Source organism: Tachysurus fulvidraco, chromosome 5 (assembly GCF_022655615.1).
Source record: "Tachysurus fulvidraco isolate hzauxx_2018 chromosome 5, HZAU_PFXX_2.0, whole genome shotgun sequence".
Lineage (NCBI taxonomy): Eukaryota > Metazoa > Chordata > Actinopteri > Siluriformes > Bagridae > Tachysurus > Tachysurus fulvidraco.
In genome coordinates this window covers 16,536,744-16,548,885 of record NC_062522.1, presented here as the reverse complement: position 1 = coordinate 16,548,885, position 12,142 = coordinate 16,536,744, and the positions used below count along the sequence as shown (strand labels likewise).

At 37.0% G+C, this 12,142-nt stretch overlaps 1 protein-coding gene across 2 annotated transcripts in view; it reads left to right on the top strand.

Moving 5' to 3' along the window:
- The window catches only part of LOC113642697 (potassium voltage-gated channel subfamily B member 1-like), a 37,712-nt gene extending 29,155 nt beyond the window's left edge, over nt 1-8,557 (top strand). For both annotated transcript variants that reach the window (XM_027146302.2, XM_047813116.1), the window contains exon 3: nt 4,131-8,557. In XM_027146302.2, coding sequence (XP_027002103.1) covers nt 4,131-6,032 — 1,902 coding nt within the window. In that variant the 3' untranslated portion in view covers nt 6,033-8,557. The remainder of the gene's footprint in view (nt 1-4,130) is intronic.
- Nucleotides 8,558-12,142: the final 3,585 nt, after the last annotated feature.

The following is a 12,142-nucleotide window of genomic DNA, read 5'->3' as shown; positions in this document are numbered from 1 at the left end:
CACTCTCAAACAGTGATGACTTTGAGATAAAGGAAAGAAAATGGGATGTTGAGGTGGAGATAAGGGACATGGCCTCCTCCGGTGCCGTGCAATCCTTCATGTAGCAACATATTTTTCATCAGCTATTTCTTCCTCTCAATGTCAAACACACATGTATGCAAACATGTGCACACACACACACACACACCTCTTGGTAATACCACACCCCCACACCTGAATATTTCATCTTCTCAGGGGGCTTCTGCACTCAGAAGGTGTGTGTGTTTGTGTGTGTGTGTGTGTGTGTGTGTGTGTGTGTGTGTGTGTGTGTGTGTGTGTGTGTGTGTGTGTGTGTGTGTGTGTGGTTGTTCTACAGATGGAACCTGAAAAGTGCTTTGGAAAAATAAGGTCACAATTGAGTCCTCAAAAAGATGAGTGTGTGCTGTGAGATGCTGGTGCAACTCTCTCAACACCACTCTTGAATATTCTAGTGACCTACTACACTGACTCAGTGAAACTCTTTCTCCCTCTCTCTTGCTCTCTGAAAGCACTGTGCAAAACAGATTGCTCTATCCTGTTCCTCCCTGGCCAGGCTAAGTGGTATTCACTCTATGTTGATTTTTACTTTAAAAATAAAAATTTGTACACATGCCTTGTACATTTCTTGACTATACATCCACAGCTGACGTGTCACTAGGGGTGGGAGAAAAAATAGATTCACCAAACTATAGCGATTCTTTTTAAAATGATTTTGAGATCGATTTGTTTAGCTCAGAATCGATATATATTTAATTATTTTACTTTTCCAGAGAGGCGGTGGGAAGACGTTATCGCTTTTATTCCCACAGGGAGGCGAAATGTATTTTGTTGTTGTCTGTATTAGACGACGTCGTATCCGTTTTTAAGCTGGTGCGAGAAAGCAAAACCATGGCAGAGGCAGGGGAGCAAACCTCTTTGAGAATTGTTTCTGCACCTTCACCTTTAAATCACAAGTGTGGAAACACTTTGGATTTTACACACTGCCAGGAAGAGCTGTGCTGGACATGACTAAAACGGTATGCAAACTCTGTCATACAGTGATAGCATATTGTGGCAATACGACCAACTTGAGTGCCCACCTTGCTCGATACCATCCCGAGCTGAATTTCGGGCTGAACGCCAAACAACCTGCAGCATCTCAACAAACTCTGGATGTGACATTGAGTAAATTACAGTACCATGCACTTCGGAGAAGGCAAAACACATCACAGAGTCGATTGCTCTTTTTATCTGCAAAGACATTCGACCTTATAGCGTTGTGGAAAATGCAGGTTTTCGAAATATGATCCATACTTTGGAGCCGAGGTACGATATTCCATCGAAGGAAGCTTTTCGCAGACATAGTCGTGCCTAAAATCTATGACGAGTTTGCGTCAGAAGTAAAAAAAAAAGTTTAAGCAAAGCTCAACGAGTCACACTTAGCTGTGAAGCCTGGACATCGCGAGCTACAGAGTCCTATGTAACCCTGACAGCCCATCACATTACAGATGACTAGTATTTGTCTTCTCACGTGCTCCAAACTAGAGCATTTCATGAGAGTCACACGGGGGTAAATCTTGCAGAGCTGCTTCGTAGTGTAGCGATTTAATGGAACTTAATATATTATATTAAACATAAATATTTAATATTTAACTTAAATATTATATTGAAGTTTTTGGTACTTGAAAGTTTTATGGTTCAAGAATCTTTATGCACTATGTATGTGTATGCTCCTGAAATAAAAATTCAGAAATATGTGATGCATTGTTTTTGTTAATATAACTTATATACAGTCTCTTTAAAGGTATGATCAAGTATTTGCCATTGTCTAATCTTTATTAAGCAAACAAAAATCACAATTTAAACAATGAATCGCAATAGCTACAGAATCGCAATATGTATTGAATCTGCACAAAAGTATCAGGATAGTATTGAATCGCCAGATTAGTGAATCGTCCCAGCCCTATGTGTCACGTCCGACTAACATCCAGTTTGATTGTAATACGGATATAGGATATATGTGTGCCGTGTGTGTCTGATTCCACTTCATGAAGCACATGACAAGACGATTTCCTCCAAGGATATGTCCCTCTGACCTGTGTCCACATATTCACATATCATATTGGCTACATCTGCCTTGTGTCACGTCTGTGTGCCATACTACATTACCACATGATTCACATGAATGATGCAATATCTCCATGTTCCATGTTCTTTGTTCTAGAACAAATTAGATTAAATGAATGCAAAAGTGAACTGAATCCTGCGAATGCAGTATTATATAAAAATGCCACAATGTCCTGTGAATGTTGTGTCCAAAATGGGATCGAGGTCAGAGGGCAAAAAAATTACCTTAATATCACAAAGAACTCAAAGACTGTCATTTAAAATGAAAATATTACTTTCAGATATCGAATTAATCAGTCATTGACTTTAGTACTGAAGACTACATGCTGTAACAGATATTGACAGCTACTAGACAGCTTAAACTAAATGATAAAAATATTTCACTAACCTCATCCTTTGGGGTATATGTTTGATAGCTGCATCTGTTCATAGTGTTTATATAAAATTTGATAGTTTTCTAATAGGATACTACGATAGTAATGACATTCTATAATTTTCAGAGAATTTGTCTTAATAAAATCTGAATCCATTTTATTTTCCATTTACTATCATGCGGTGGCTTTTGAGCAGGGGATGTATGATGTAGTTTTTTCCAGAGTTGTTGTTCTCTCTGTTTATCTCTGTGCTATCAAAACAGATCTAAGATAATAGGTGTTGACTCATGTCAGAGTTATGTATGAGATTGATACAGTGACTCTGTAGCACAAAAAGGCATAAGTACATGCATCAAAAAAAATAGTGCCCACTCTGTGCTGAATCCTTAGCCATCTCTGTGAAGCTCCCCAAAGCTGAGCAGTGTGAGTTGTCTCTGAATAAAAAGAAAACAGAGGAGTGAAAGAAAGAGAGTGGGAGCATGGCATTAGTGAATGTAAAAAAAGAGTGAAAACAGTAGAAAGAGAACAACTATAAGATCAAGTCAAACAGATAGGAGAAAGAGAGGAATAGAGAGCATATAACAGCTCGGTTCTGAAGAGGCAGTGCTTCTCCACACAGTCTGCTGCTGTCACCACAAACAAGTTCCATCTCCCTCATACAATCATCCAGCGCCACGTTCAAAGCTCTGCACTCTTACTGTCCAACACACACACACACACTCACACACACACACACACACACACACACACACACACACACACACACACACACAATCACACACTCATGCAGGCAGACACACTGTGCCAGAGCTGGTTACCAAGGAAACAACACATCAGAATATGCAAGCTTTGGATTTCTTTTAAAGACTCTTTTTAAATAGGGTTTTCTTTGGCATTGTATATCTGCCACTGTGACGGCTAATCAAAGTTTTAGAACAATTCTTTCAATGTAATGTATTTAATGGTTGCATCAGTAGGTTGTTTACTATGTGGACACCCGACCATAACACCCATATGTTTTTTTTCCCCAAACTGCTGCCTCCAAGTTGAAAAGAAAAAGAAAATCTAGCAGGTCTTTGTGTACTGAAGTATTAAGATTTCCTTCCACCGAAACCAAGTAGTCTTAGGTGGCCTGCACAGAACCCTGACTTGAACCCCAATGAACACCCTCAATTGTTCAGTTGTATAAATTGAAATAAAATTGTAAGTCACTCTGGATAAGGGTGTCTGCTAGATGTCAGTAATATCAAATGTCAAGTGAATGCTATGGGCCTTGCTCCAGATTTGAACAATTACTCACTTAAAACCTAAACTGCTGAGCCACTTTATATATGATCATTATTATGATTATGGTTATTATTATTTTTATTATTATTATTATTATTATTATTATTATTATTATTATTATTATTGTTGTTGTTGTTGTTGTTGTTGTTGTTGTTATTAGTGTTGTTTATTTATTTATTGTTATTATTGTTTAATAATAACAATAATAATAATTATTATTATTATTATTATTATTATTATTATTATTATTATTATTATTATTATTATTATTATTATTATTATTATAAGACTGTATAATATTTTCTATAAGACTGACAAGTTCTGGTTTTGTTTGTGTTTTCACAGGTTCTGGCCATCATCTCAATCCTGTTTATTGTTCTCTCAACCATCGCTTTGTCTCTCAACACCCTCCCAGAGCTTCAGGACATAGACGAGTTTGGGCAAGCAACAGACAACCCTCAGTTAGCCCATGTAGAAGCAGTCTGTATCGCTTGGTTTACCATGGAGTATCTTCTTCGCTTCCTCTCCTCACCAAGCAAATGGAAATTTTTCAAAGGCCCATTGAATGTAATTGACCTACTAGCCATTCTTCCATACTATGTTACCATCTTCTTGACGGAGTCCAACAAGAGTGTGCTGCAGTTCCAGAATGTACGTCGAGTGGTGCAGATCTTTCGGATTATGCGCATTTTGCGAATCCTCAAACTGGCACGCCACTCGACTGGGCTACAGTCACTAGGCTTCACATTACGTCGCAGTTACAATGAACTGGGTCTGCTAATCCTCTTTTTAGCAATGGGCATCATGATATTCTCTAGCTTGGTATTCTTTGCAGAAAAAGATGAAGAAGACACAAAATTCAAAAGCATCCCAGCTTCCTTTTGGTGGGCAACCATTACCATGACAACTGTGGGCTATGGAGATATTTACCCCAAGACATTATTAGGAAAGATTGTTGGGGGACTTTGTTGCATTGCAGGAGTATTAGTCATTGCCCTACCCATTCCTATAATTGTAAACAACTTTTCTGAGTTCTATAAGGAACAGAAAAGACAAGAGAAAGCCATCAAAAGGCGTGAGGCTCTGGAAAGAGCCAAGAGAAATGGCAGTATAGTATCTATGAATATAAAAGATGCTTTTGTTCGAAATGCAGAGCTAATGGATGTAGTGGTGATGGAGAAGACAGATGAAAACATGGCAAAAGCAGATAAAGTGCAGGACAACTGTCACATGTCACCCACCCGCTGGAAATGGACACCTAAGCGCACTATCTCAGAAACCAGTTCCAATAAGTCATTCACTGTAAAGGAGCAAGAATCTCCAGTTAGAGCCACCAGCCCAATCAGTCCCCAACACCTTAATGTCCAGAAGCTGGAGGAGATGTACAGCAAAATGGCCAAGACCCAGTCCCAGCCCAACCTGAACAGTAAGGAACAAGGTCATTTGTCAAAGTTAGCAAAGAGAAGAGATGAAATGGAAATGAGAAGCATTCCTGTTAATCAGACACCCACCACAATAGAAGGTGTGATGGATATGAGAAGCATGTCAAGTATTGACAGCTTTATCAGTTGTGCTACAGACTTTCTGGAAAGCTCCAGGTTTTCACACAGTCCCATCTCAAACCAACCTAGCCGAGTCAGTGTCAATCCGGGACTTGAGACAACCCTCGAGCATGAGACCATGCATAAGCCTGTTGGTCCACCCAAGCCTGGACGAACATTATTCTCTGACAGTCCACGTGGGCTCCGCATCAACAACCCTCTGAAAACAAGGTCTCTCAAGGTCAACTTCTTCTCAGGAGAAACAACAGGTTCTACTACAGTTTCTGATCAGGTGGGAGGCACTGCTGCTCTTTCTGGAAGCTCTGACCGGTCCATTATGAGTCCAGAAGTGTCTGTCTATACCACTGCCAGCAGCAAGACTCCACCCAAGTCTCCTGACACACTTGTACCAACTGTTTTCACATTTCATGATGCATCGATCAGCAAGTACATTGATGCGGATACAGATGATGATGACCATGTTCATGATGGACCAGACTCTAGTCCTTCTGAACGTCTGTTAGGTAATACAAGCCCCAAGCTCAGCAACAGTTCTTACCAAAGAGGAGCAAACCACCTCGATTTGTCTCAGAGAATGCTGGGCCAAAACAGTCTATTCCCCCTGGAGGGACGTTCAAAGGGACAAGAAAATCATATGATTTCAGGAGACAGAGGACACTCTAAAACATTAACTGAAAATAATTAAAACAGGGAATGTAGCCTATAACAACTGGAATTATAGAAAGCTGATGACTATAAATTAACATTATTCTAAATCTTCACAAATCATAAGAGTTTCCATGCTAAATATGGACAGAATATTGAGTAGATTCAATAGAAAAAAAATTTTTAGATCATTTGCTGCTCAAGACAGCAAGCTGTTGGAATTACAGAAACATCCAGCCAAAATGCAGTTCAAGGATTGCTGATTAAAATGGCTAAAGCTTGAAATGTATAACCTCAATAGATTCCAAACACAAATTGTTGAATTAGGCATTTCCTAAAGCCATTTAGTGCAAAGAGCCATTTTTTTGAACTATGATTCTTCCTCAAAACTGGCCTTAGTTTTATGTATGAACAGTAAGAGCTGTATGTGTTGTACTACCAGTACATGTTGCAGGTCTGTGTATTTAATTACAAAGGGATTGCATGTATGACAATGAGAAGGGAAACCAAAACGATAAAGGAACATGTAAACAGCTGACAACATGTAAAAGACATACTGTTTTGTGTAAACAGATCCTACATTTTCCCATCTCTTTAATCCAACCATTTATATATATTCCTCTGAGGAGATATGCAAGAAGAGTGATTTCAGAGGATATAGGCACTGTGATTTGCTGTCTTTGGTCAAATCATGTTACAACCCACTCTTGAGAAGAACTAATGTGTCTGTTTTCCTTATTTGATTATGCATACAGTTCTTTTCTTTTTTTTGTTATGAATGAATGAATATAATTGTGGAATTACTCTTCAAATGCTTATAAAACACAAAGACATTGTCTAAAGCATTTGTTGAAGCCATGCTCTTCAGTTGATTGACTGATATTTATCAACACGGAGCACAAACCATTCTTTCCAGAACTGATGGGACAGCACTGAAAACACTTTTTACAGCATTTGGGAATGACAACGGAAAGTTTGATGTTGCTGATTGTATAAAGAACAATGCTGGGAGTCACATACTCTTCTAAATGATAGTTAGATACTTCAGCAGTTGTGGATTACAATAGACTTTGGTGTGGGTGGGGTGAAGAATTGTAAATGTATATTTTTAAAATACTTTCTAGAGAATGGAAGTAGAGAATGGAATAAATTATGCGAATCTCTTAGTTTTGCATAGTATAAAATATTTATTTTAAAGGGATTGTATTTACTAAATAATTTAGTCAGAAAACCTCTTTGTATTGTTTGCTACTGTCTCCTATATGTCTATGTATATGTTGTGAAATACTTCTGTCCTTTTGTTCACTTATCCTTTGTATGATAAATTAAGCCAAAGACATGAACACTAATGAGGCTGACACACACACATGCTCGCACACACACGCACACACATACACACACACACACACACACACACACACACACACACACACACACACACACACACACACACACACACACACACACACACACACACAGGTCTAAAATTCTAGAGCACCCTAAAGCAATGGAACCTGTTTGTTTCATAAACTATATTTTAGGGAGATTTTTGATACTGTTTACCTTACATATTGAACAACTAACTGCCACAAATGAGGAACTATTTAGTTGAGCCTATTTGTCATACATAATTCATGAAATATTCAATAAACAGGACTAGAGAGCTTTAAAAGCTTAGAATTACAGCACATTAACACTTCTGTCATGTCACATCTGCAGAAAATACTGCCTTGCCTTAAATCATCAAAGAATTCTCAAAAATATAAAAAATATAAATAAAAATATTAAGATAGAAAGACTGTATGTTCCAATAACAAAAGGGTGTTTGCTGCCTTAGAAGCCATAATACACAAAAACGCACCAACCTGTAACTCAACACTGCAATGAGATGCATTGTATACACTTATTACATTGTATAAGCACACAAGTACTCACAAAACCACACAGACACTACTACGGCTTAATCAACTTAAACACGTACTAGGGAAAGACTCTTTTTGAGACTGTCTTAGTGTCCCTCCTGCCCCTGTGTCTGACAAATTTAGGTCACATCCATTTCATCTAATTGATCCAACTCTTTTCTGCTCCCCATCAAATGAAAGATTTACTGCCAGTCATACTAAAGCCATTAGCACAGGTGCTAATTGCAAATCATGTTAATTTGTAGCCTCACCTCAGAGTGGCAGACTAAAAGTCAGATTTTGTCAGTATAATTCAGGTTTTAAAAATGATTTTACATGATACTTCCTTCTTTTCCTTTCTGTCTGTTTTTACATTAAATGACGTGGATGCGTTCTCACTTTGTCTAAGATTACCAAAAGACAGAGCATCTAAATAAATCATGAACAAGTACAGCAAGCGATTAAAGCATAAAAAAGTCATGCTAGAGGTATTTCAATAAACCACAAAGCTCTGACAACATTAACATCAATTAACATCTGCACCAAAATGATGACCACTTTTGATGAAGGAACCTCATGAACCACACACATTACTGTTTTATTGGAGCATTACTGTTTGCCCACAAAATCAATGTAAAGACTGGAAATAAAGATGATGTTTTGTCTGACCTACTGTGGAGTGTAAAGAAATCCCTTTTCTCAAGAAGTATGGTCCAAATATGATAAGAGCCTGAAAGCCAGATAAAAGAATTACGAGGTACTTCCATTTATTTGTATTAAAATGGTAGAAAGGAAGAAAGAGAACAAGATCCATCAGAAATGTATTTAACCAGTTTTCCATTAGAATAGCTTTCAATGGCAAAAGCATCCAATGATACACTGTCAGGGTAAGATTACTCTGAATCGTGGCAGGATAATGACTGCACTGACTGCATACATTTGGGGTTAATGCACATCAAAATGCTTATATGATTGTAGACTGCATTCTGTGCTGATTCAGCAGGGATACATTGCAGGAGTTCTCATTTTCTTCCTCTACTTAAGCTTTGATTTGGATCCAGCAGTTATGCTAGTCCAAAAACATTAGCCATAGCTTAGTTTACTGATACATTCTGTGCCATTTGAAAGGTTTAGGGTTTGCATGGTCCTTCTTGTCGTTGAACTAGGAAAATGTATAGAATTAAATGTTATTATGATTGGTAAATTAGGTGATTTGTGATTAAATCATACCTTTCAGACCATACACTAATTCTCTGATTTATCAGTAGTGTTTCCATGTCATAAACAGACAAAGAAGACCATAAATCATTACGTACTGAAAAGCAAAATACACTAGTTACTTACAGGACTGGGTTACTCTCCCAGGCTTGAAATACATTTCTAGTCCGCCCTCGTGTGGTGGCCAGGTGGAAACACACAAAGGACATAACACTGCTTTACTTGGAATACAGTTAATCGAGTTATTAGTATGACATAAAACCAGAAAAGGCAGCTAAAGCACAGAAACATAAATGAAGAAAATAAGCTGTCTGTATATTTTATCTGCAGTAGAAACGGCTGAGATTATGGAACTCCATTACTGGCCTGAGTAGGAGACAGAGTATGTGCTGTGTATGTGATTTACATCAGAATTTTCTAAAAAACAATATTTATAAAAATCCAAAGGGTATTTAGTGGGATCTTCAAATGATCATGCATTAATCATGTACTCGTAGTTCTGATTAAATTAAACAAATAAATAAAAATAATAAAAGAAAGGCTTTATATCAGTTTATGAGATGTATTATGTAAGGAAAAACACACAACAGAACTAGAAATGACAAGGTTTAATTTACTATTAAATAAACCATACAAATGCATACACTTTCAGCAATCTAAAGTAGATTTCACATTCTGTTGAAGAAATGTCAGACCAACAGTTTGATGCATCTCTGGCAAAAGTAGTCCACTAATACACTATACTACCAAAAGTATGTGGAGCTATATATATATATGCCTTTCCAAAGCTGTTGCCATAAAGTTGGAAGCACACAATTATCTTCAGTTTACAAGGCCCAAATCTTGGTTCATCATTGCCCCTGTTCAAAAAGCAAGGTCCATAAATACATAGTTGCATGTATAAAGACATATGGTTGTTATGGAATGGGCTTAATGGTCAGGTATCTACATAATATACCATATTAGCAATTTCTGATTTTCTGAATGTCAACATAACTAACAGTTAACTTCCATTCGTGCCAGTAAAGCTGTTCTTAAATCTGAATTTGAACATAGCTGACTTCCAAGAGAATAATTATTTCAGCAAGGTTCAGTGTGATGCGGATTATAAAAGACATTTAACCCAAGTGAATAACCAAGAGGTTAGGTGGAGTGAAAACAGACCCCAATTCCAAAGCTAAGTATTATTGGAAATCCAATTTAGCACACTCATCAATAAACAGACCATTATATGAGGGAAATCACTTAACCGTGAAAGCCATATGTCTGCTAGCTGGTGGAGCTGTGGAATATTTAGAGTAAACAACGCCTAAAAAAAAAACCAAGAAACCAGAGGTTTTAGCAAAATTTCGAAATGTATCAAAATTACAAAATAAAATTAAAAATATCAAAATTACAAAATCTTTTTTATAAATATAACAATAGTTTTTAAAGATACGAGTAATAATTTGTTGTCTAGCTGAGTTGGCATCTCATAGTTTACATATTGATGAACATATTGACAACCATGTAGCTAAATCTTAATCTAATACAGAGCCGATCCTGACCTCCCTGGGGCCCTAAGCAAAATTCTTCTAAGGGGCCCTCCTACCTGACCCATGAGCCATGTAAACCATTTGCCACACATTCACACCTGACAGCATCTCCTCTATAAACAAATTTCAGCATAGCACCTATAAGTTATAGATAACTGAATTCTTGATATCAAAAATCCATATCATGTGAATGTATAAAAGCTAAAATGCTTGCCATACCGTATCACTGTGTTTTATAGTATGCATTAGAGAAATACTTGATCCCTGATGGTTATTATTTACTGAGGGATGTGCATTCATATTGACCTGGCATTATGCCCATTCAGAACAGAACTGCATGCGTCTTGCGGAAGAACATTGCGCTACTTCTCTCCGTTTATGACTATGGACGAGTCACTCAGGTTCTGTGCTACTCCACAGCGGCGGCGACCAGCTGGACTAAAATATTAATAAAAATTGTAGGGGTGCTGAACTTTTTTTCAGCCTCGCCCATGCTACACAGTAAACATTAACACGTGCTGTAAAATGAGGCAGTGGAGGCGGGGCCTTGCGTAATTTGCGGGGCCCCACGCAACTTGCGTAGTGTGCGTATAGGGCCGATCGGCTCTGATCTAATGGGTTACCTAGATATGTGATTTGCTTAGACTATAACCAAGTGTCATAAAATTGATATTCATACACACTCAGATGAGCACAATAACATTTTTTTCCTGAGATCATTATAATAATTCCAAAGATCCAATTTTTTTGTTTTGTTTTGTTTTTGTTTTTGTTTTGTTTTACTTAAGAGAAAGAGGAAACTTTACATGACAGATACTGCCATTATATATATATATATATATATATATATATATATATATATATATATATATATATATATATATATATATAAACTTATTTATAAAAATATCATATAAATATATACATTTACATAATTTGTTATTAAACCAAACAATTAAGAATGTTACTCTATTTGATTTTTTTATTTTCATTTTAATTAAAACTAAATGAAATTGATAGGCACAGGCTCCCCGTGACCCGAGGTAGCTCGGATAAAGCGGTAGAAAATGAGTGAGAGTGAGTGAGAGTAAATGAAATTGTTCCAACCACATAACAAAACAAACTTGTCAATACTCAACATATACATCATCCCATTTAAATGAAAGACACAACAGTTTTTTAACTCACTAAAAGTTCCTGCCCAACATGCCGAAAGGTCTTTTCATAGAACAGTTTTTTTGTTGTTGTTGTTGTTGTTGTTTCTATTTTCCATCGCACCCTTCTCTCGCACCCCTGTAATTATTTCCTTATCCTATAGGGGAGCTGTTGAACCTCTTAAATTAATATTGATAAATTATAGTGAACGTGTGTTAATATTATTAAACTTTCGACATTTTCACACCGATGTTAGTCATATAAATGTCAATATATTAAAACGAACCAACTCATTGAAATAACTACTTAACGAACAGGTAAAATAGAAAAAGAAATAGTTG